Source organism: Vanessa cardui, chromosome 23 (genome assembly GCF_905220365.1).
Source record: "Vanessa cardui chromosome 23, ilVanCard2.1, whole genome shotgun sequence".
Lineage (NCBI taxonomy): Eukaryota > Metazoa > Arthropoda > Insecta > Lepidoptera > Nymphalidae > Vanessa > Vanessa cardui.
In genome coordinates, this window is record NC_061145.1 from 9,311,238 (window position 1) to 9,337,919 (window position 26,682).

A 26,682-nucleotide genomic window follows, 5' to 3' on the forward strand; every position below is an offset into this window, starting at 1 on the left:
GCTCATTCAATCTCATATCAATGTGGGAAAAAAGACATTCTAATGACAGCATTGTTTAACCGATCGCTTAATGAACACCATTTATAAGTTACACTGTTATATTATAAACCAAAGATCTTTGTATTTCAAGGTTGTTTAAAATGTTTAACAATTAATTAAAACACTATATTGATAATATACTAGGAAAACAGAGAATTGTGTATATTTTTAGTGATCAAGGACATTTAGTCCTACATGAAACATTTGTGATGTCATAAATTTATATGAATATAATAATTTGTTTCGTTAATAAATATAATTGAGAAACATTGGCCATAAAATGTATATAATAATTAGCAAAATGATTTTCAAAAATATCCATATAACCTTCTTCTGAAAAGGGATAGTAGACCTAAGTCCACCAGTGGGATACTTAGAGGCTGCTTTTTTTCTTAAGTAAAAAAAAATAATTGCCTTAACGTAAAAGGCCAAATAGTAAATATGAATCCTTCAATCCAATAAAGTTGTATTTTTATAAAGAATGTTTTAATAGCATCACTAAATATGGCCAAATAATTTACCAAGAATATAAATAATAATGACATACCTCAAGTCGTAAATTACATTTCACAGCTGATTACAGACAATTATGACTAATGTGTAATGTCTAATGTGCCAGCCGTTCAAGATTTATTTACTTTTCGGTTGAAGATAGCCGCTATTACGTGCATACAGGAGTCCATTGATCAACTTTATTAATATATATTAAATAACTGATTATTAGGTCATTCAACTATGCCTGTTTACAAATTGCACGGTAAACAAGATTCACGCACAACTCGATACCATTTTAAATAAAGAATCCCAAAGTCGCTCATGAATAATAATTCGCGTAACTAATTTAAATTGTAAATAACAACGTACCCTCTCTGGCTTTCAAGTAGACAGTGTTGGCTACGATATTTTCTAATTCCATCAGTTCCAGTGTGGCGGATTTTAAAGTAGACCCTCCGGAAAGCTGGTATCCGCCGATGCGGCCGATCTGCCGCCTTCGCCGCGTGCAAAAAGCCGCCCATCAATGAATAACGCGCGATCTTACACAGAACTTACACTGCACAACATCAGCTCAGTCACTCTATAGTAAACACTGATAAACAGCCGCGGGAATAGCACAACCCTTGAAACGAAGACACGCAACGAACACGGATCACGATCTCTCACAGGGGTGTGACGGGTCGTAACAGAGCTCGCATTTCAGTTTTTTACCCACAAAGATTTAACTTTACTCGTTTAAGTGATGAAAGTGAAATTAGCCGGTCGGTTTCTTTCAGTTCTCTGTTACGCAGAACACGCCCCGGGATCGTATCGTATAGTTATTGACGACGGATAGCGATACGCTACAAATGACCACAACCGCAAGCAAGGTACGGTACAATTCCAGTTGCCATGATATGACTTTATATGCTACTATATTTAAAAAAAATAGAAATTTTATTTGAAAACTATCAATATTATTTATATTTCAAAATCAAATATCGTTTATTACAAATTTAAATGAGCATATCATATACATTACTAAAAAAAATCAGTACTTTATTAATAATTAATAATGCATAAGGGATTATTTATTTCTGAACGCATATAATCCCGTGCATGTCATTTTGTCTTAATTTAAATTAAAAGCTTATCAATAAAATATATTAAATTCATTATTGTAGAAGACTTTAAATAGGTTACGTTTTTTTAACAGACTTACTTTTATAATTTACGTTTAAAGTAAAAATAAACATGTTTATAATTCATCCACATTGAAACGTGCCATATTGAACATAGTATTCAGGATCAGGAGATGAATATGAATATATGCATAATATTTTACCAGCACCGAAAAAACAAATAGCTTTAAAAACAAGTTTTAGCTATTTCTGTGAGTCTGCAAAAAATTATAAAACGCAGGTTTCAGTTACATTTCTGTTTTGGATATTTAATAGTTTTGGTTACGGTTCCAGAGCTCCATAACATCTTTGGTACATGGTATCTTTTGTACATTTTTGGTATTAGCCTAGTAAATGATTTTTTCAGTATTTGTACTTAAGTGATTTGAATAAATTTTAGTAATAAATATGATTATAATAATGTGATTTGAGTTCTTTATAGGATTCACCTAAAATGGGAGCATTCCATTATTAATGGCAATAAATGATATGTCAGTTCAAAACAATGATACCAACTTTATAGTAACTTACATTTTTAAACACTAAGTAGTTAAGTTAAAACCTTTATTGTAATATATACATTAATGGTTTGAAAAACAATTGATTAAAAAGGAAAATTGTGATATATACAAATAACGTAATATATTTATTGAATTATGTCTTTTATTTTATTTAATGTTTTTATACAAATGTCAAATCTCAGCTGAGTTGCAGCATGTTATTCACGTGTTTTTAAATTGTGAGCAATACCAATAATCGTAAATATAAGAAATAATAAAATAGAAATTCTAATCTTTTACAATGACGTCATATTCCTGTAAAGTTTGTGATGGGACAGATATGAATCTCGTTGATGGCTTCTACTACTGCGTTGAGTGTGGTACACAAGATGTTAATGTAAGAGAAACTGTGGTAGAGCAAACAGTGTTAGCTGATGGTACCTTCGCACATACCACAGCCAGGAAGCTTACTACAGCCGTGCAAGCGAAACAAATAAATGAAAGTATGTTAAACTGTTTTATTAGTATAAATTCATCTATGAAATTAGTATATTACTTATGAAATTAAGTACAATAACTGCTTAAAAGAACCAACGAACCAACAACAGCCTGTAAATTTCCTACTGCTGCCTGCTGCCACTAAGGCTTCCTTTCCATTTGAAGGTTGGAACATATTCCACCACGGCATTACCGTGAGATGATACACTTCTTCTATTTTCGTATGAGTTTATTGGAAGTTAAGGTAACATAATGGAAAGAACTTGTTTCAAATTGAATTTATTTCACAGAATGAATCAATATATTAAGAGATTGTTAAAGAAAATATTAAGTAGCAGGCAACTCTGTAACTTTTTACAAGAGATTAAGTTTTGCAGAATATTTGGGCTGCTCTTTAAATGTTAAAGGTTTTTCCCGTCTCCAGTTTTCAGTTGCAATAATATAATCTGTAACTCAAGAAATTCTTTAATCCTTTAGCCCTATGCTAAATCTCCTTTGGACTTTAAGGGGAAAACAATAGAGTATTAGCATTATATCGTCTTGCTGTCCTAATACCCTCAAAATACGATACCAAATTATATTTGAGATACATAAACATACTGTCTAGCAGTCAGGTGATTTTTTCTAATGTCTGGCCCCATTGATATTCTTTTCCAAATAATTGCCCACAATGTTCCAAAGAATTTCCTCAGGGTGATACTAAGTCACACGCTTTCATGATTTGACTTATGCCACATCTGGCCTATGGTAAAAGTAGGATTTGTCGATAAAGACTACTTGTCTATCATCGTCCAAAATACGATGTGCTATCGTAATTTGAAACACTTAATGAGCAGCAGTAAGTAGAAATTTGCACTTTCTACTGCTTAGTTGTAGTTGGTATCTACAAGACAGGCTTAGTGAGGGGACCACTCGATTTTTTTTTTATATTCATTCATGTTTTAAAATCCATAACGAATCGAGAAAAACAAGTTAAAACTCCGATGTTGGCAACACTGATCTCATTTTTTCTTATTCCTGTTACACAATTTCTTAGTTGCCAAGTCAATACGCAAACCTATACGCCAAGTACGTCATGAAAAAAATGTTAATGTTATTTAGCCTTCGTATATTACCCTACGTGTGGCCTTAAGTGTTGTTGTAATATGTTTTGTAAATCGTTTCAGTGAGTCCAGAATGGAACAAGTGGCATGCTTACAACTTCATCTTAGCCGGATTGACAGAGGAATTGTTGAACTTGGGAGCTGAAACCAGCGTGAAGACGGCTATATTATGGATTTGGACAAAATACATTAAGATGTTTCAAGTGACAGATGTTGACAAGTAAGTATTATTATATTACCTGTGAATGTGTTTTTTTATTACGCCTTTAATGAACGTCAGTGTATACGCAACATATAAGAACGGTAAAAGTATCCACAGGTTATAGTAATAGCTTTTCCCCAGAATAAAATTGCATATGAAATACTTACCCCTGTTAGCGCCTGGCAAATAGAATAGCAACCAACTCACCTACCGCCTATTTGTAAACGCACGCGACCACGTAATACCGTTCTAGACGGTAGGCACACCATAATCAAGCTATGCACATCTCATTGTAACTAAAACTTATTTCACTTATTAGCGACGCTTATAAATTCCCAACAAACGATTTTATATGCATTGAGTTTTCTTTGAAGTCAATTTTTACAATAAAACCCCTCAGCAAACCAAACCGTATCAGCAAATTCAATAAAACCGATTACTGCCGATTTATGCAACCAATAGAAATAGCTCCCTATCGCGCCATCCGAAGGCATTTGTCGTTATAGATTCTCGCGGCAGTTCAACCCGAGAAAGCAAGTATATATATAAATCGATGTGTCAAATTGACGAATATATTAGGTCATATGATATTACAAGTTATTACGTTCGTGTAAAGATCATATTCACATAAGAAATAAAATTTTGATAATTTGGGATAGTTAGTCCTAATTAGGGAGTTTCACGAATTTTGCCGATGCTACATTTAAGTTGTGTCGCAGTATACTTGAAACTTTTTTTAAGATACCTTCGTTTTCTGCTTAATTACCCTAAATTCTCTCTCCATATTTGTCTCTCATTCACACAAAAGCTCTTTTTTACTGTTTAGGACGATTAACAGTTGATAAATATATTTGAATTGTTTAGAGCTACAAGCGTTAGTATTTTTTTTCTTAATTTTATAATTAAGATAAATAGTTTTTAGTTTACGTATATATGTATATTACATGTGTGACCAAACCGAATTGGTGCGATCTTAAAGATTTTCAGTAGCTTTACTTTTGTGCAACCTAAAAGCCCTGCAGTAGGTTTACTTTATTAACATCTTTTTAAATTTTCAGAAACAAAAGTCAACTTGATAATGAAAGTTTCAATGAAACAATACATTCAGATGGAGAAGAGAAAGTTGATGATGCAAATACAGATGACTCTGATGATGAAAACGACAAATCTACCATCTCAAAAACGTCACGCAATAAAAAAACTAAAACAGACAAATTTCGACGTGACATCAAAATCGTGACAAAAGGAACATTGCTAACATTGATATATATAGCATTGAATTTAGACAGAAGTGAGATACAGCTGTCTCATCTGCTCAGGTTCATAAAAGAGGGTAGGCTGAGCTTGTATAATTGTACAAAATATGTGCCGGATGAAATAAATACGAAATCCATTCCACATTGGAAGAACTTCATCCTTTGTCAAAACGATTACACTCCGAAGATTATTCGTACGTTAGCAATGACATTCTTCAAACGTCTCGATCTAGGCGTTCCGCTTGTACCAGATTTAAATAAAATGATTAGTAACTATGTTAAGGAATTATGTCTGCCTAGCGAATTTAAAACTTTAGTAATATCGTTAATGAATCTCATGCCATGTGAATTTTTGAAACTGGATACTCGGGCTAAGCAAACCCTAGTACGCATACCAGATTACGAAGGCGTTTGTATGTCTTATATCCTAATAGCTCTGAAAATGTGCTTCGGTTTGGATGATCAGTACGAATTCAAAATATCAGATCAAGTTGATAAAATCAATTATGAAAAGAATTATTCAAAATCCTACAAACTCGGCTTATATTCAGACTCAACGGAGAGATTGTTCTCGTTTCAAGACTGGTATCAGTTTTTATTATTTAGAAAGACAATATTGTGTAAATATTACTTGCCGATGGCGAGAATATACAAACTACCAGTTGATGACTGTGTGTTAATGGAACATTTGAATGAGAGGAAAACAAGGACGATAAAGCTAAGTGACAATGTGACAATGGACATCATAAATAAGATCACAGTCGAGAAAACTGTTTCGGTTATCCCTAAAAAAGAATTCCCCGCTACTCTTACCCCTATGTCCACATACACGGAAATTATATTAGAATACCTACAAGATCCGGACTTAAGGTTACTTCTCAGTGAAGACTTCACTAAATATTCTCTCAAATATGCCATAATTGATTTAAAATTTCCTGAAGAATATGACGATGTGGATAACACGATTGAGGGTGTTAGCGAAATAAACAAATGTATAAATCCTTTTATAATTGGAACCTTGAAATCATCCAAAGGGAACACTACAATGGTGTTTGTTAGGAATTGTGAAAATAAACACTGGCTGAAAACTAAACCACCTACAACTGATCATGTTACAAAAGAAAGTGAAAATAAATTCAACAGTGATAAAGACAGTGATCATGGATACGATTCTAATATAGAATCCACACCCGTTGAAAGTGATGAAGCAATGAGTGACGACTCAAAGGAAAACATTAAGATGAAAAAAGAAAAAGCTTTTGAACCGATAGACGAAGAAGATGAAGGCGTTTGTATATTTGATGATGATTTTAGAGATATGGACATTTTTCAAAAAGAAAAAAAGGATGATGCATTCGAAGATTCGAAAAACACCGAATTTCAAAATGACTACGGCAATGATTTTCAAAATACAAAACTAGATTTTAACGACAGATTAAGTGAATCTGTGAACTCGGAAGACAACTATAATCCAAATACATTCGACAGAAATTCGGCTATAGAAACATTAATAGAAATGGCTTGCAGAAAATATAAAATACCACTGCCAAAGGAAAAACAACCGAGAAAGCGAAAGAAGGACTTTGAAAACCAAGAGGCTGGTGAAACTAAAGTTAAAAGAAAGAAAATGGACGCACCAACGGGTCAGAGTGAATCGATTGGTTCTGTCAAAGCAATAATGGAAGGGTACTATAAAAGCATAGAGAGTGACATATTAGAAAAAGTAGCAGAGCATGTCAAATCTGTGATACATAACCAAAGTAATCAGGAATTATTAAACAATGAAACTTTTGTAAATAATCACTTTGATTTAGAAGATACTAAAATGGAAACTTCCATTGGTAAAATTGAAGATTTTAATGACCAAAAAGAAAATGACATTAATTCATCAGTTATAAGTAGCATTCATCCAAATGTTACAATAAATAATACAATGTCAGATCTCGAAGACGAAACCACAGAAGATCTAAATATAAAAACTCCAAGCAATCCGAAATTCGACGATTCAACTCACGATATTGAACAACTATACCTGAAATTGAATGAAGACATTGAATTTAACTACAATATCAACTTTGACGCAGATTTAGATCTCGATAAGATAATTCATAAGACAATAGAGAACTATGCAAACATTGGATCTCAGCAAAATAAAATAGAACTTATAAAAAGTGATAGTGATTCTGAAGATGATATTCCTTTGAGTGAAATTGCAAATGAAAAATTATCACGCATGGCAAAAAAAAGAAGAAGGCACATTAAACGTGAAAATCTTGTTAGTAATCTAAGCATAGAAAAGTTTAATTACTGGATGAGACATTACAAGTCACGAGCTGTTACCCGCAGCCTGGATATGAGTGAAAAGTTTGATATCGAAATTATGGAAAACTGTCCAAAAAGTTTCGTGTTTGTGATACGCCAATGCGCTGCTATTTTAGATTGTTCGACATTTTGTCTTTATAAATGCATGCAGAATTTAGAGGAAACTTTATCGAGTTATTCTGATTCATAGACCTTTGATTTTATATTTCTCTACGGACATGTCCATAGCTTTTTTATATTACAATATTTAAAATTATTATTTTATTGCCTGCGTTTGTTAACTTCATGGCCTTTGAAACCACTATATGGTCTGAGATACAGGGACTTTACTATTTGACGACCTCTGTGGTCGAGTATTATGTACACCGATTTTCTTGGGTACGCCGCTCTTGATTCCCGGCCGAGTCGACGTAGTGAAAGTTAATTAGTTTTCTATGTTTTCTTGATGTTTGTGGTACCGTTGTTACTTCTGGTTTTCCATAACACAAGTGTTTTAGCTACTTACATTGGAATCATAGTAATGTATGTGATGTCTAATATTTATTATTTTACTGGATGAGTGTATGCCTACGTAAGCATTGAGAATGTATATATTTTTATCCTGGAATCTTGCATATGATTTCATTTTTTATGCTTTGTTAAGTGAAGTAGTGAAAAGAGTCATTTGTTAATATATTCTTTAAGCTGCAGTAAAACTCTGGTTAAGTTTTATCACAGCAGTCATATATTTATAGAAAAATTGACCTAACGCACAATTTTATTGTTTATTTAAATAAAATCTAGTATACATGTTTTGTAGTATGTGGACTGAATGTATGTATAAAGCTTGTTTAATATTAATTTATTTTTTACATATGACCTTGTGCCTTGGTTTTTATATTGTGCACAGTTCCTAATAAGTTTCTACTTAATTTTACTTTTTAAATACACATGTTTGCAATGTGTGTATGAAAAAATATATATGATATATGATGTTTTGTTTATGTTAACTAAGCTGTCTAAGATGATGATGATTTGAGTATTAGTACCTTTATAATATGTATGTTTGTACCCTCTTCACAACTTTTTCCTTTGCTGGATCATATGAGCAAAGTGTTAAGTCTCTTGCGTTTATAGTTTATACTATCATACCTTCTACGTCAGAAACCTTTAATATATTCTGCTAATTTATGCTAAAACGTATTGTTATTGGGAACATACTCTAATGTAATGGATTTCGCTGATTAATATGTCTGTTAAACGCCCATGTTTGTATCTATGGTTTGTGATTAGACACAACTTTTTATTTATAGTGTTGAATTTTTTTTAAAAAATAATAAAACCTTTTTAATAAAAAAACCTATATTTAAAGGATGTTTTAAATGAAAGTATTCTTATTATAAAAAACTTAAATGTCATTTTCGCATTATTGTTACTGTATCGCCGAAGGATAGCATTGATCGATCAAATATGCTGGGAAAAGGCTTAATAAATATATTGCGTAGAAGTAGAACAACAGTTCAACCACTTATCGTGCCTAAAAGAAAGTTTGCTCAAGTCGGTATAGTTATATGCACTCCTCCTAGGATTCCATGTTCGTACGGGGTAAGCTATTTGCGCAAAAACTAAAATCTTAGAACTAAAAGTGATTTATTTTAATATAGGCCATTGTCCGACCAAAACTAAAACGACGTAAATATCTGGCTCAGATTAAAGACTTATACAGAGTAATAGATATTTTCGTAACTTTACGTCTTGTACTAGCTATTTCTAATTATATTTAAAATTAGTACATATTTTTAACTGTTGAAAAAAAAATTTAGGTACTATGCTATAATGTTTTATTATTTACAGGAGAAATTATTACATATATTGTTTATGTACTGCGTCTGGTTTTTACCAATGGCGTATTTTCTTACGCAGCTTAAAGTTTGGAGGAGGGAATATGTTCAATCGAACTAAAAAATATATTTTGAAATAAATGTTCTAATTTCACTTGTACGTTTATTATTTCATTTATTATAAGGCCATTTATCATTATTAAGCTGAAACTCTAAATATTGCTGTTACAACCGTCAAAACTATTATTATATTATTGAATTATTGAAACTGATACTTATTCAAACCCAGGCAAGCACTACAATATAAATATGCTTAATTTATGTTTATAATTCATTTCGTGCTCGGTGGTGAAGGAAAACATCACCAGGAAACCTGCATGTGTCTATCACATCATCACACATCACATCATCAGCACGTTTTTGTCCACTGCCGGATATAGGCCTCTCCAAGCACACGCCACTGCGGTCTTTCTCCGGCTACTCGCATCCAGCTCCTGCCAGCCGCCTTGCGTATATCGTCACTCCACCGTGCCTGAGGACGTCCTATAATGTATCCTATTATTTATTGCATGTGTCTAATTTCATCGAAATTCTACATTCCCCCAACCCGCATTGCAAAAGCATGGTGCAATATGTTCCAAACCCTCTCCTTAGTGGGAGAGGAAGGCCTTAGTCCAGCAGTGTAAAGTTCACACTGTTACTACTTATTATAAAATCTAAATCTAAAATCTGATAAGACTTAAACAGACAGCGTGTTTGTGTCATTCGTTACAAGTCAGGGAGTTTTTTTTATTGATAGGCATCTAACAATTTTCGCCTGTATATTCGATTCAATTCTTTGTTTTATGCCTTTTAGCTATACCGACCGACAGGGCACAGCTGTATAATGAAATACCCGAGAACCCGAGCCTCATTCATTTTGACGGCTTGTCATAATGTCATTTGACACTGTCAGTATTTTGTAAGTTGACATTTCAGTAGCGGTATTTCATATTTGTTTACTAATTTAAAAAGTAAATGGTTATTAACAAATTTAGAAACTAAAATGAAGGAATCTAAGCAAACTCAGACACCGATAGAAGATTTAGCAGAATTACGAAGTTACTTTGCGAGTCATAATGTTGTGCGGGAGTATATAGCCCATAGCTCCAAAGTACATTCTGTCGGCTGGTCTTGCGATGGTAGAAGATTAGCTTCAGGTTCTTTTGATAAAAGTGTTGCGATTTTTAATTTGGAGAGAAACAGACTAGTAAGTAATCTCACGATTTATTTTACATACAAACTATTTGAGGTTATGTAGGTAAATATGAAACGATACCCATACCATAATTGTTTTAATGAGTATTAGTTGTCCTTATTATTTTACTTACAATAGATCATTATTGTCCAGTAAAATGTTAGGAGAGAGGAAGACTCTAAGACCAAGAGTATTACTAAATTAAAAATATTAAAAAAATATATTGTAGAATCAGTTCCAAACCTCATCTATGTTATACAGAAATTCTAAATGATGATGATTATAATAAATAAAGCATATGAAAAAAAATTAAAATATATTTTTTAATAAAACCTTATTTTAATATTATTAATAAAAAAAAAGAAAAAAATCTGTAAAAATATTAGTTACTTACTTAACATCTTGTATGTGTGTCCATACAAAGCCATGTATCTTGTGAATAAATCTATTATTCATAAGATCTACAATTAGTGAAACAGGTTGTTATTTCAAATTACAGGCACAAGATTTTATATTCAAAGGACATACCGGCTCGGTTGATCAACTATGCTGGCATGCCTCACATCCTGATTTATTAAGCACAGCCAGTGGAGACAAGTCAGTGCGGATATGGGATACTCGGTAAGATAAATCATGAAAATAGGAAGTCACAGTTATGTATAAAAAATAAAAATAAATATTGGACAACATATATTACTCTGATCCCAATGTAAGCTGCTAAAGTGCGCAAGCGCTTACACAAGTTATGGAAAATCAAAAGTAACGACAGCACCACAAACACCCAGACCCTAAACAACATAGTAAACTAATAAACTTTTTCAACATTTACTCGGCCGGGAATCAAATCCTGTACTTCGGAATAGTGTGCCCGCGAAAACTGATGTACACACTACTCAATCATAGAGGTCGTCATATATATAAGAATCAATGTTCTGTTAAGGATATGTTCAAATTTCATGCAGAATTAGCCTGTATTTCAGTATCCATTATCCATTATGACCTGCAATAAATATCTTTAAATAACAAATATTGGTCAAGCAGTAAAGAATGTATATTGTTATTATTAATAATGTCAGTTTTTATCCTTTATAATTTCAGATCACACAAATGCGCAGCAGCAATTTCAACAAAGGGAGAGAACATAAATATAGCATGGTCACCCAGTGGAGCCACGATTGCTGTTGGGAACAAAGAAGACCTTGTGTCATTTATAGATGCTCGCAACTACAAAGTGGTAGGATATTGATTATAACTTTAGATATAGATACAACATTACAGATAAACAATCTAATCAAAATAAACATTATTCAAGTAGACTTTTATAAGCACTTTTGATTCTTCATTTTACAATTAAGTGAAGCTACCACCAGTTTGGAAATTAGATTCTACCGAGAAGAACTGGCAAGAAACTCAGTAGGTACTCGTTTTCAACATTTAAAAAATACAAAGTCATGTTAGTTAATACAATTATTAAAATTAATATAATATATTAATATATCCTGCTTGAAAGTGATTAGTCTGCCCTGGTGAGCCTAAAAAATTTCTTACAGTCATTCCTTATGTAAGAACAGACACATGAGAAAAAGGGTCTCAAAGGTTTTTCAAACATAAATTTTTCACAGTAATTCTTTATGTAAGCACATAAGTATGAGGAAGAGGATGTTAAAGGTTTTTTAAACATGAAAAGATGGCACTTCATTTGTAGAGAGTTCAGGTGCATATTGCCTATTCTTTGTTTAAAAAAAACCAGTTAGAGCCGGTTAGAACCGGTTATTCTTTGGAATAGCAAAAATCTTTGCAAGTATTGTGTAGCTGAATATTAAATTTATTCGTGGCAATGTTTCAGGTTGTCGAGGAGCAGTTCAATTTCGAAGTGAATGAAATCTCATGGAACAGCACGTCTGATCTCTTTTTCTTGACCAATGGACTGGGCTGCGTCCACATTCTCACGTAAGTATGAAGTCCTTTTTTTATGATATAAGTGGCAAACGGCCAGCATGCTCACGTGATAATAAGTGACTACCACCGCCCATGGACATCTGCAACACCAGGGGGCTTGCAGGTGCGTTGCCGGCCTTTGAGAAAGGTGTACGCTCTTTTCTTGAAGGTTTCCATATCGTATCGGTTCGGAAAAACCGCCGACGATAGCTGGTTCCACAAAGTGGTTGTGCGAAGTAGAAAATGTCTAGGCTGACAGAAATGTCTGTTACTCAAAGTATAAAATAGTATATGTGGTACTTGGTGGTAGGGCTTTGTGCAAGCCCGTCTGGGTAGGTACCACCCACTCATCAGTTATTCTACCGCCAAATAACAATATTCAGTATTGTTGTGTTCCGGTCTGAAGGGTGAGTGAGCCAGTGTAACTACAGACACAAGGGACATAACATCTTAGTTCCCAAGGTTGGTGGCACATTGACGAATTAAGGAATAGTTAATATTTCTTACAGCGTCATTGTCTATGGGCGATGGTGACCACTTACCATCAGGTGGCCCATATGCTCGTCCGCCAAACTATACCAAAAAAAAAAAATCCTGTAATACGAGCTATGGGTCTCTCCTCAGTTACCCGGGCCTGGAGCTGCAGACGGTGCTGAAGGCTCACCCCGGCACGTGTATCTGCATCGAGCACGACCCCACGGGCCGGTACTTCGCCACGGGCTCAGCGGACGCGCTCGTGTCCCTGTGGGATGTCAACGAGCTTGCCTGCCTCAGGGTCTTCTCCAGGTGATTTATTGTACAAATATATTGACACATTCATACATGTTAGCTCTCACACACACACATGTATAGTACGACACAACTTAGATGTCGCGTCGGCAAAATTCGTAAAACCGATAACATCCGAATTGAGTACGTTGTCCCAAATTATCAATATTTATTTCTTATGTGAATATGATCTTTACACAAACGTAATAACTAGTAATATCACATGACCTAATATATTCGTCACGTTGTTTGACACGTCGATTTACATGCGTTTGCTTTCTCGGGTTAAACTGACGCGAGAATCTATAGCAACGAATAGCGTCGAATGGCGCGACAAGGAACTTTTTCTATTGGTTGGGTAAATCGGCACTAATCGGTTTTGTTTTCATTTGCGATGCTACATCTAATTTGTGTCGTACTATACACTCTTACACGTACACACGTGCACAGAAGTACAAGAACATGACACATGACACACAAAAATGACAGTTCTTTTTTTATATTATCATAATTCTTGTATTTTACTATAGATATCTGTATTACACTACAGATTCTGATTACAATATTTTTCATTGATACTCCGCTCCTATTAGTAGTTCTAGATAAATGGGCTTAAGTTTGCGCGTTCAAACAAACATCCAAACTCTTCAGCTTTATATAATACGATATCCATATTTTCTATATAGGCTCCATTAAGAGTGTTCATTCTATTAGTCTATCTGTATTCATAAAATGTTTGACTTAAATTTTTTTAGACTGGAATGGCCGGTGCGCACCCTGTCGTTCAGTTTTGACGGCCGACTCTTGGCTTCAGCGAGTGAAGATCACATTATTGATATCGGTGATACTGAAACAGGTCAGTGTTTTTCTATATAATAGGTATATGTATATTCCCCATTCTATTATAAGTAGAAAAAAAAATTATACATAAACCTTAGATTTACGAGAGGGAGAGAGAGAGAGAGAGAGAGAGAGAGAGAGAGTATGATCAATATATTTAAATTTTTTTTATATAAAATAGCACTTTTCCAACATTCCTATAAGTTTTGTGATTCCGATTTAAGATTTGAGGACGGTCATAACGCCATTTTTTCGCAAATCCATAGTAAATATCTTAGATTTACCAAGCTCTTGACCAATAATATAGTCAATTACATTTATAATTTACTGTTAAATGTTTTTTATATCTCTTATTATGGTTAGATTAGAGTGTAAGAAATATCTTTATATATAGTCTATTCCATGCACAAGAGATCCAAAGCCAAATAAACATTCAGAATTCCTTCAATCATTGAATAATCCATGATATTATGGATTTTCGATAAAATGTCATTTTGAACACCAAAGAGGTTGTTAACGGAACTTTGGAAGTAAAATTAAAGTTGTTATCGGTCATGTGTAACAGTGTTGTATTAAGTTAAGATGTGTATATATTGATTTCTTCTCCTATTGGCAATGGAGACATGTCATAATTAGAATCTGAGGCCATATGTGCTGGCCTCTATAATACCATAATAATGCCCACCAATAAAGTATAGTGTTTGAAACATGTAAGATTGAATTATATATTACTTCCACAGGAGAAAAAGTAGCAGAAATACCAGTACAAGCAGCCACGTTCACAGTGGCCTGGCATCCGTCCAGATACCTGGTGGCATTCGCCTGTGAGGACAAGGAGCCCCCGGAGAGGAAACGGGATGCTGGCAACGTCAAGTTGTGGGGACTGAGCAGTAGTTAGTGATAGTGATTATAACTGTGAATTAATTTAAGTGAATTAAAATTTCTCGTCTGAGATGACTTTTAATGATTTAATGAAAATAGTCCAAGAAAGACTTTATACAACGTCCTTAAATGAGTCTGTGAGCCTGAGCTTGAGTGAAATTAAATGTTTTGTCATGCAAGGGCGTATTAGTCCAAGTATTGCCGTTTGCCCGCCATAATAACTAATACCAAGATAAGTGTATTAAACCACACATATGTAAACAAAATTTATCACACATTAAAAAAGTAATAATGCATAGAAATGAAACGTTTTCTGTGATTGTAAATTAAAGTATAATTACTTTAGTTGTCAACACCTACATAAATTGGGAGGAGTTATCCCTTATAAAATAATCACTCAACGCAGAAAGCAGTTATTAAGATATCTTGTTTGTGTAGTTTTATGGTTGTTTGTCGATTAGTCGAAAGATTGAAGTTTGCGTTCATTGGAGACTAATTTCTATACAAATACAATGTATTTATATAAAAACTTATTTTCATAAACAATATGTAAGTGAAATAAACTGAATTAAAATAAAAAAATCTTCCTATTGTATATCTTTTTTAAAAATGTCTAATTTTAGTAAAAATAAAAAATTTAATGTTCATCGTAAAATTTATTTTATTTATTTTTTTTTTCAAAATTGTTCACAGAGGAAATTCAAAGTAAAAATAAACAAAACATTTTCTTGTTTGTATCAAGTTTTAATTTGTCAATTCCTAAAATATTTCAAAATTCGCACTTTTCATTACAATACTAGAAGTTACAATACAATAAACCCGTTACAAATGATTACTTTGAAAGTAATCAAAAATGTATAGTTCGACACAATTAGATGTAGCATCGGAAAATTCAAAAAACCGATCACTGCCGATTTACACAACCAATAGAAATAGCGTCTATCGCGCCATTCGACGCTATTCGTCGCTATAGATTCTCGCGTCAGTTCAACCCGAGAAAGCAATTACATGTAAATCGTCGTGTTAAATTGACGAATCAAGATAGGTCATATAATATTACGTTTGTGTGAAGATTATTTTCACATGAGAAATAAATATTAATAATTTGGGATAGCGTACTCAATTCGGATGTGATCGGTTTTACGAATTTTGCCGACGCGACATCTAAGTTGTGCGTACTATATTTAAATATCACAACTTATCACCAGGTCTCCACTTGTAATCTATTATTTCGCTCCATTTTGTTTAACATTTCTTTAGCTTGCTCTAATTCAATGTTGCCACTCTTATTAAATACATCTTCTATGAACGCGTCCCGGACGTTATCCGGCATATTCTTGGCATTGCCAGATATAAAAATAAAAGCTCCCATTTCATTTATAAGTTGCCATAACAAGTTTCTATGTTCGGCTATTTTATGTTGAACGTATCTGTAATAAAAGTTTAGTTTAGTTATTTTTGTACTTTAACACTAGGAAGGTCATTTAGATATTATATTTATATGCGCATACATTGAAACAGTTACTTTATGTATAGTCTAGAGCAGTGTTTCCCAAAGTTTGTTCTACCATGGCCCGGTAATTTTCCCACAGCCCTTTCGTGACCCACTGAATACTTTTAAACCCAAGCTGGTTCCGTTAAGATTAAATAAGACACATTTATTAATAGTAAAAATATTTTATTGATACTAGGAACATAATATTTTGGTATAGTCTATTTAATCACAAAAAAAATGCAGTGCGAAGAGTATAATTGTTGCTTATTTTTGACCAAAGAATCCAAGTTCGCGGAAAATGATGACAGTTTTATTCTAAAGTCTGGTTCCACTTCAAGTCGGTTTCTGTATTTATTTTTAAGGTAAACTAGTGTTGAAAACCCAGCTTCACATTTGTAAGTTGTGACAAAAAGCATTAAAAAAGTTATTGCTTGATGAGCTAATTTTGTGTATTCTTGACGACAAGATAGTAGGTATTATTTTTTAAACAAGGAATATTGCGACCCGGTATTTTATTTTGATGGCCCGGTACCGGGTCGCGACCCGGCAAATGGGAAACGCTGGTCTAGAGCAGTGGTCGGCAACCTCTTGGTAGGCAAGGGCCACCTAAGAAGTCCAATATGCCTTTACATAATTAGTATTAATTAGTCATGTTCCATAGAAAAAAGAAAAATAGTATTAAAAATTGCTAAAAGACACAGAATTTAATTCGTAGACATTATGTTTGAGCTTTATAGCTAGAAAAAAAGGAAAAAAAAGAAATGAAAACTACAAACTACTTAAATAGGAAACTGATTTTACACAAATTTTATTTTAATGTCTGAGGTTGCATTTGAGAGGCTATTTCTTGTATGTCACTTGTTATATTTGTAAACTTTTTAAAAAAAACATAACACGGGCCGCAAGTTGCCGCTGGTCTAGGAGTAATCTTTCTATATTGATGGAATATGACCCTCCATTAACCAATCAGATGGTTTGGTTGATCTAACATTCTTTGAATGCTGCTTGATTATATGTAAGTTATTTACCAACTATATCATATAACATAAATGATGCCACAATTACATATTTCTACATTTTTCCTTCTAATTATATCACATACTTAGGCTAAATATTAAATTCGAGCTTTTACTTACATCTTATTCTCCTGATCTCTTGAAAAAGCGCAGTACAGAGTCAGTTTCCCGTCTTCGACCATTTTCTCCAATTCGTCGCGACAGTGGAAGTCCTTGTCTTTGTATCTGCAGCCGAAGAAAAGGTGCATTGTGTCTTTATGAGCCGTACCTTGGATTATCTTCTCCTGTAATAAACTTCTGAATGGGGCGAGTCCAGTGCCGGGCCCTATGAATATATGGGGAACGCTCTGGAAGGAATATTATGGATTATCAGAATTTAGAAAACTAAGGGGGACTAATATTTAGTGTGGTATATCAAAAAATTTCATGCCATAGTACTTTTTTTATGGTACAGGTTGGCGGACGAGCATATGGGCCACCTGATGGTAAGTGGTCACCATCACCCATAGACAATGACGCTGTAAGAAATAGTAACTATTCCTTACATCGTCAATGTGCCACCAACCTTGTTAACTAAGGTGTTATGTACCTAATATATTCGTCAATTTGACACGTCGATTTACATGCACTTGCTTTCTCTGACGCGTGAATCTATAGCGACGAATAGCGTCGAATGGCGAGGTAGGGAGCTATTTCTATTGGTCGTGTAAATCGGCAGTAATCTGTTTTATTTTCATTCCATTGCATTTTCCGATGCTACATCTAATTTGTGTCGTACTATACATAGATGCGTAGATCATAACTTACCACATCCGTTGGAAATTTGAACGTGCCTTTCTTAATCCAGCCATATACTTTATCTCCTACGTTCAAACTTTTCAGCCAGTTCGAAGCTAAGCCGAGTCTAGCTTTTTTTAATTTGCTATAATATTTGACCACGACGATCAGTAGTTCTATCCTCGTGCCCCCAGACGCGAGGCCACTGCTCGCTATGGAGAACGATCTTGGTTTTATCGTCGAGAATAATTCGAATATTATTTCTATTGTAAGCTTCGACGCGGATTTGTGAAAATCGTGGAGTACCTGTACATTAGAATTATGAATTATAGCGACTCGCCCCGGCTTCGCACGGGTACTTTATATGTATCGTTATTTTATGACCAAATAACATAGAATTATAAATTGTAACCTAAGTGTTCTGAGTATATACTATATTACTGTAAAATTTCATCCAAATCCTTACAGTAGTTTTTTCGTGAATTAGTAGCAATAACATACATACTCACAAACATTTTTTTTAAATTATATAATAATAATAATAATAATAAAAATTCGAAAACCTTATCCTTTCCTTATGAAAGGGAGACGATTTCAGAAAATTATTTTAGGTACTTTTCTGATACCAACAAAATATTCTTAAATAATCAAACAAAGTAACTAACTTCAAGAACAGTCCTTCTAGGCCTTCTACAATAATTCAACCAGTCTTCCTGACCTTCAGCCGAGCTAAGTTCAAGACATTTGTCTCTTTCTAATTTATCTTCCGAGATAAGCGCGAGAAGAGAGAAGACGTATTGTGTCGGATACGCCTTCAGGTCCCAGTATTGTTCTGCTATTTCGTATAATGTTAGGGGTTCTTTAAGGAAATCTGGAACTGGCATGTCTGAAAATACAATACAGCTGTGAAAATAATGTTATCAATGTCTCACTTCAACCTTCGCAAAAGAACATTTAACAACATTTCAGTGTCAATTTGCACGCGCAATGATATAAGGCACTGATAGTAGTCCTTGCACGGTCGGGGTAAGAAAAGGTTCGTCACCTTAAGATCTACTTTCGCGTGCTCAGTATGAGCGATAATCTGCTTTACCGATCGAGAATGACATATTGCGTCGCAATGCTTTGATGTTTAGATTCAAAAGGTACTAAGAGTTTAAGACTTGATAAACGAATGAATTTGAAAACTGACGAAGGTTTTACTGACTGTACATTAGTGATGAATTGATGATATAAGGAATAGCTAACATTTCTTTCGGTGTCAATGGCTGCTTTATATTCAATTATATTATAATAGAAAACATTTAGATAAATACAGTAAAACCTCGTTGAGTTGAAAACCTCTAAATCTCGAAAAAATGTTTTGTTCCCTCCCCTCTAAGGACCAAAACCTCCATCATTCGAAATCTCCCTCCATAAACTCGAAAAATAATTTATTGACTTTAGGATTTACTACCGCTTTAGTTTGAATAATAATAAGTTACAGACTTTTACTTTAAGGATGTTTTGAAATATAGTTGGTTGCATACAAATAATAAACAACAAAATGTGTCACATCCGCAATTTTTAAATTTTGAAACGCAAAATTTATAACAATTCCCAACCTCTATGTCGAATCAAAATCTGCCTGAGTCGTAAACTATAACTCCAATTTTTGGCGTCTCCCTTGATTTTCGACCATAGAGGTTCTACTGTATTTAGAAGTCAAAATATACTTATTATGACCATGAACAAAAGGATTCTGACAAATAAAACAAAAGACTAATTTATAAAAAATTTATTCCTCTTCCTGCCAGCCGTCTTCGTTGCTCAAAAATCTTCTCTTAGCGGCTGTATTCATGTAGGGACGGAGAGCCCATTCGGTGTTGGCTGCGTCCAAGGCTTCCAGGGTGCCGAGCTTGATTTCATACAATTTCATTTGGAACCTCGGGCCTATTTCTGTTAGTTCTATGTCTTTACCGGCCTGAAAATATAAGATAATGTTGTATTATTTCATAGAAAACACTACATGCTTGCATACATTGCTTAAATTATCCATACTATTATCAGGTGAGTGATTCAATCACCTCTTTTAATTTTCTAGTTTATCTAAGCATTATTTAAAACATATATAAAGTGGCAAATTATTATTTTCTATCGATGACTCTCCATCACTATGCCATACATAGATGACAATTTGGAATAGTTTGACTTTTTTTTTTGTAACAGCCTGTAGATTTCCCACTGCTGGCATAAGGCCTCCTCTTCCATTAAGGAGTGTTTGGAACATATTCCACCACATTGTTCCAATGCGTGTTGGTGGAATGCAAAATTAGACACATGCAGGTTTCCTGACGATGTTTTCCTTTACCGCCGAGCATGAGATGAATTATAAACACAAATTAAGTACATATATATATAGTGGTGCTTGTGTGGGTTTGAACCTGCAATCATTGGTTAAGATGCATGCATTCTAACCACTAATATATATAATAGTTTGACTGACTATTGCGAATTACAGTATACTCATACACATATGTTCTACTACAATACTCAGTATAGTTCTGTTTCAGCTTATAAGGTGAGTTAGCCAGAGCAAATACAGGAAGGAATTATTAATAATCGATATCTAAAATATCTATGCACTGTGGTTACTACATACTCAGGTTAAAAAAGATTTTTATAAATTTAACATTAATATGTTGGACATAAATAAAAATCAATATACCTTTCTGTATGTGTGTTGTCTGAAACATATGTAATCATCATTGTTCGCAAATGTGATCACTCTCTTGGATTCAGCCTTCGGAACGGGAAACAGATACTTCAAAATACTCATTGTTCTTAAACCTGTGAGCAAAAAAGATTAATTAAAATATTAATACATTATTTTATATAAATAAAAAATAAGTTTGATAAAACTTCCATTGAAATTACACATTTTTATACAATTGAATAAACTTTAAGTACTACCACTATTGGTTTAACAGAAAAAAATGGTCTTGTGTCGTGATATATTTAAACTAGTTTATTAACTTACCAAGGTCAGTTTTGAAGTTGTGGAATATGAGGTGTGGGTACTGTTCGCTCATGGGCCCGATGTCTGGTATGTCGTGTCTCATCACCACGCCGGACAGAGTGAATGACGCCGTGGGGCCGTATGGCAAGTGGCAGATTACCTAAGATTAATTAAATCAAATTTATTCAAGTAAACTTCACATTGAAGCATTTTTCACACCCAAACACTCTCCAGAAGGAAGGGCAAGAAATTCTGTTATCTGTTTATTTGAAAAGAGAAATCTCAATGCTGTTGTTTACAATAGTAATTAACGTCCTGTGATGGAACTCAAGCCTAAATCCAGAGTTTCTAAAAAAGACTCTTTTAATAGACAATAAAATTTATTTAATAATTTATTTTTAACATATTCTCACTCCAAACAATATTCACAAGTCAGTACATATTAACTTACCAAACTATCTGGTACACCTCTAGTCTCGTGTACAATTATGAAGTCTGTGACATCATTTGCCCGGCATGCATGAATTAGCTGCGACATTTCATAACCACCACGGTTCATACGTTGACTGTTCGGAAATATCAATCTGAAATAATTGTTATTTTAGTTATACTTTTTGCATTCATTACGTAAAATGTTTTCAATAAATTTATTTGAAATAAAAGCTAATTAGTTTCATAAATAAAGCACAAGTACTCTCTCACAATCTGATGCACATTAGATAAGATTCAAAATAGTTCAGATTGAAGACTAATTCTATTCTTACTAAACTGATTTCTTGATTCAAATTCTTAAGATCTTTTAAACTTGGATTTGAATCAACAAATCAAGCAACTAGCACAACTGAGTTATGCTATAGTCCAATTGTACAATATTTATAGTACTATACTAATATTATAATTGTGAAAGCAACATTGTCTATCTCTTGCTCATTCATAGCCATCACTGAACTGAATTTGACAAAGTTTGGTATTAAGTAATATTAAACTCCGGGGAACAACATAGACTGTATATTTACCACAATTGTTTCAAATACACCTATTTAGTACTATTGTTTAGAACTGATTATTTATGGATTCCTACCTGATTTCCTTCACAAACATCTTCAGCCTAGCACTTGGCTCTCTGGATGTAGTTATCATGATCTTAGGGTCTTCGACGCCCGCAAATCTGTACTCGTCATCTTGTGAGTTGAGTGTGTTTGCTCCACCACTGATACCACCGATTACTGCTGCTCTTTCAGGACCTGAAATGGATCAACAATTTTTTTATACAATACAATATACTGAATATCATATTTTTTTCAAATTCCAACAATAAAACAATATGAATTTGTCCAATACATTGTTATTAAATATTTCTTCAAAATTTTTTATACATCATGCAACTTATTTGTTTAAGGATAGATACTTGTGCCGTAACAAATGTATATATCTGTATGTATCTGTATCATGCACAACACACAGCATCAAAAACTCAGAACAAGACGAATATTCTTACTAATTGTCTTTAAATTTACATACTTTGACTTATTTAAGTAATTAACGAACTTAAATTTAGTTACTGTTGGATTTGCACAAGCAATTGCGACGGTCAGTGTTTCCAAATAGAGCCTTATTTAACAACTATTAATCTTGACGTAAATACTACAACATTTAATTAATAACTTACCTTTATCCTCATATTCTAGTCTTTTCTGCAAAGCGAGCGCTTCTTTACGCAAATCACCATGTATCGGAATGTTTTCTTCCAAACTTTTTTTCAACTGATCTTTCTTCGCTTGAATACTCTTTTGTTTATCCTCCACTGATTTCCTATACAAGTATTCTCGGCGCAAACGCGCCTGCCGTCGTAACATATCGGTTTTAAGGTGTTAAGATACGTTTTACAATATAATTTATTTCATCACATGCGACTTGGGAGGAAGCGTTGTTGATAAATGACATTGACATTTGCAATTGTCAAATTCCGCGGCACGTGTGTTTTGACAGATTGCGTTTTGATAGTGCTTTGAAAATTATGTACGCAATGATTAATAATATTAATATAAATATTAATAGAACGTGTATGGCCTTAATGTTAATAATTCTAATATAAATAAATATTTATATGTTGAAATATTAACAATTATATAAGATGTGTTCATAATGTTTTAATATTTTTTTTATTAGTGATAAGACTTGAAGACTGACATATAGTTTGTAAATATAAGGCTTTTATTTATATATATTAGAATATAATTATTTAATTTAATTTTATATATGATTAGCAATTTTCATGTATGAACGTTCTTAATTTAAATAAAATAATGTGTTACCGTATTAAATTCTCATATAATTTTTGGTAGAAACTTTTGATGCAATCCAATAATTAAGATTAATTCATAAGGGTAATTCACATGCAGAGCACATTTTTATATTATTTTCAATATATATAGTTTTTTTTTTAAATGTATTGGGGTAAAAACGTAGCTCACATATTTAAGATAACAAATCTTAGTGATATGAGATTTAAAAAACCTGATTTACAGATAGATCTTATCTAGCACTTACCATCGTGATATTCTTCAACTAAGAGGTGATAATGCGGTTTTATATCTATATTGTGCGTATGAAATATATCAAAGAGGTCATCGACATCCTCTTTACAATTTCGTGGTCTTATGTTAAAAATATCACCTGGATTATATTCAATTCTATCATTTGTAGATTTAAGAGTTATTAGTCTTACATCCTAAAAAAAAAAAAAAAAATACAGACTCATCAAGAATCAATCAAATATCACCTGATGTTTTTTCCACAAATTTTAAAAAAAAGAACATTGTTAATTATCTGTGGCCTGTTTCTTACCTGAAAATGTGTTTCATCTGTTGTTCTTTTATTTTCTTCTAATTCAAAATAAGTTGCATCATGAAAATGGTCCTTATGACCTTTTGCATAATAAATATCTTTATTGAGGGTGGTTTCATCTGGACATTCTGATTTCTTCAATATCGAAACTTTCCATCTTGGTATGAAGGAGGTTTCCAGGGTGTCAGTTTTTAAACTAGGAAAATATGTTCTCATCGATGCAAAAAAGTCTTTAAGCCATGGAATCATGACGGCATCATGTCCTAAGTCATGTTGATAATCACATAAAGCTAAAACAAGGAATTTATGGATATTCAGAATATATAACTTTATAGTTAAATATCATTTGATATAATTTATTTGTGGTTTTAATACTAAAAAAGTTAAATTTTTAACAGTACATAGTTATGTTCTCTATGGCAACAACATTTTAACAATGAAATAATGTTTGACTTTTGTACTTATAGAATTATATATTGTATAAATTAATTAAAAACATTAATATTAATATAACCAGTCTCTGCCTTTCATGTTGTGTTTAATATTTCCTTGTGATTGTATTGTATTGTGTTCACTTACTGCAATAATTATCTTACCTATATCCAAGAGAGGTTTAGCACCGAGCTGTATCAGTCGTTTATGAAGCTTTTTTCCCACGAAATTAAACTTGGCATATGACGAGTCACCCAAACCGATAACACCAAACTTAAGTTTCATTAATGAATTTGAAGGGAGATTTTTTCGGAGGAGTAACTTCCAGAACCTTCTCATATTATCCGGTTCGTCTCCTTGACCGGTTGTTGCACAAACAAATAGCGCGTATTCCTCATGAATTAAATGAGATATTGGATAATCATCCATGGCCTGTACTGGGCCCTTGAAACCTAATATCTTTGATGTGCGCCATATTCGTTCAGCTGCTTCTTGCGCGGTAAACGTTTGGCTTCCATATAAAACCACAAGTCTACCTATGTCGTTCATTTTGTAAAATAATTTAAATTAACTTTGAAAAGAACATAAGTGACAAGTGTACCAACTACCAACGTCAAGTAACAGTTTGACATTGAGTTTGTCAATTTTGACAATTGCGTTATGGTATAACCACTGCAGCTTTTATATTCTTGATTATATTAAAATATAATTCACAATAAAAATAATTATTGTTGCCCTTGTTGATGTTGATTGTTTATATTCATATAATAAGACTATTATTTTTAAAACATAATTTAAAAGAAATAATAACTGCTTGTTATTTAACTTAAAGTGGCAAAACTAGTTTTTACACTAAATTAATTTATTTAAAAAATTAGTTTAGACTGTTGTCTCCAAAACTAAAAAGCTATGAGCAGGTGGTATATAGTTACAATCGCGGAAGGTGTGATTACAGAGATACGACAGCGAGTATTTTGTAAATATGGTTCTAAGTAGGACTAAGTACCTCTTTTTTCTGAAAAAAATTGAACTCCCGGAGCCCTGGACGCCAAATGCGCCCAGGTACACCGAGTTTATAAACTAAAAAACCAGCGTCCCTCTCCGTCTTTCTCCGGGGCCACGGGATCTCTTACGCTACCGTGACAAATTCTTTAGCGGGGCCAAGCGTTTCTGGGGGAAAGTGAACACTTTCGGATACTGCTTCGACGTTTGGCCTAAGCACTAAACATATATTATAAGTTTAGATTTATATTCATTGTATATCAGGCGGTTAATTTTTTTATATGAATTTGAAATTTATGCCTCATTGCATATTTTATGAGAAATAAGTTCTTTAAGACTTTTTAAGTTCATTTCGATGAATTTTAGAATTCTCTAATAAAACCGTACCGATTGGAACACAAAATACCGAATTTTAGAGTATTACTTAGTGATTCGAAATTTTTTGACAATGTCTATGATTATTTTGAGTTTATATTTCTTAAAACATATATCTCAGACTAATAATTATGTATTGAGAAGCAACAATTTATAGTGTCGTTAACAAAACATAAAGAAAAATATAATATGAAACAACGGAGTAACATTGCTAGCATTCTTGCAACCATTCCATGCATTTATGATTGTACAGTTGCTTTTAAACATTTTGGTTTTTTTTTTGGTCTTAAACTAGCAATGACATTATTTTTACGAAAAAGATATTTAACCTTTTAGAAGACAATGTTTATAAATGTAGACTGGGTGTCTAATTATTGCAGTAAAACTTAATACAAATTCTGTACACAATTTGTTAGACATTAAACTATTTGCAAAATCAACGAAAATCTATATAAGATAACATGATGTTATATGAAGCAAAACCTTAAATATTATTATATATTATAATTTACTTTAACTAATATTTTTATTAACGTTTAATAGCAATGATGGCATTTTTATATGCCAAGCGCAATAATTAAAAATACAGATAAAAAATTTGGGCATCAACATCAACCCCTTTTCACCCCTAGATACTCTCGTTCAATAAAATTGTGTGTGTATCTCTATTGCTCTTGTGC

The 26,682-nt window shown here is 33.0% G+C and overlaps 5 protein-coding genes across 6 annotated transcripts in view; 2 read left to right on the plus strand and 3 right to left on the minus strand.

The window, feature by feature from the left end:
* LOC124539684 (G protein-coupled receptor kinase 2) overlaps positions 1–1,407 on the minus strand; it is an 80,088-nt gene extending 78,681 nt beyond the window's left edge. For both annotated transcript variants that reach the window (XM_047117008.1, XM_047117007.1), the window contains exon 1: positions 904–1,407. In XM_047117008.1, the coding sequence (XP_046972964.1) occupies positions 904–955 (52 nt within the window). In that variant the 5' untranslated portion in view covers positions 956–1,407. The remainder of the gene's footprint in view (positions 1–903) is intronic.
* Positions 1,408–2,262: 855 nt separating this feature from the next.
* Positions 2,263–8,355, plus strand: LOC124539714. The gene is made up of 3 exons (XM_047117052.1): positions 2,263–2,697; positions 3,859–4,015; positions 5,056–8,355. The coding sequence occupies exons 1-3, from the start codon at positions 2,496–2,498 to the stop codon at positions 7,763–7,765; spliced, it is 3,069 nt and encodes a 1,022-aa protein (XP_046973008.1). The 5' UTR covers positions 2,263–2,495; the 3' UTR covers positions 7,766–8,355.
* A 1,987-nt stretch (positions 8,356–10,342) lies between these two features.
* Positions 10,343–15,130, plus strand: LOC124539710 (THO complex subunit 3). Its single transcript, XM_047117049.1, has 7 exons — positions 10,343–10,644; positions 11,132–11,253; positions 11,731–11,866; positions 12,479–12,582; positions 13,195–13,356; positions 14,094–14,194; positions 14,919–15,130. Exons 1-7 carry the CDS (start codon positions 10,441–10,443, stop codon positions 15,074–15,076), a joined length of 987 nt encoding a protein of 328 aa, XP_046973005.1. The 5' UTR covers positions 10,343–10,440; the 3' UTR covers positions 15,077–15,130.
* A 1,063-nt stretch (positions 15,131–16,193) lies between these two features.
* LOC124539741 (NADPH-dependent diflavin oxidoreductase 1) lies at positions 16,194–25,253 on the minus strand. The gene is made up of 7 exons (XM_047117085.1): positions 24,790–25,253; positions 24,194–24,483; positions 23,897–24,077; positions 19,014–19,234; positions 18,379–18,654; positions 17,692–17,918; positions 16,194–16,490 (listed from the first exon to the last, which is right to left on the minus strand). Exons 1-7 carry the CDS (start codon positions 25,172–25,174, stop codon positions 16,262–16,264), a joined length of 1,809 nt encoding a protein of 602 aa, XP_046973041.1. The 5' UTR covers positions 25,175–25,253; the 3' UTR covers positions 16,194–16,261.
* Positions 20,111–23,311, minus strand: LOC124539742 (U3 small nucleolar ribonucleoprotein protein IMP4). Its single transcript, XM_047117086.1, has 6 exons — positions 23,016–23,311; positions 22,428–22,590; positions 21,798–21,930; positions 21,368–21,506; positions 21,056–21,177; positions 20,111–20,311 (listed from the first exon to the last, which is right to left on the minus strand). Exons 1-6 carry the CDS (start codon positions 23,200–23,202, stop codon positions 20,126–20,128), a joined length of 930 nt encoding a protein of 309 aa, XP_046973042.1. The 5' UTR covers positions 23,203–23,311; the 3' UTR covers positions 20,111–20,125.
* Positions 25,254–26,682: the final 1,429 nt, after the last annotated feature.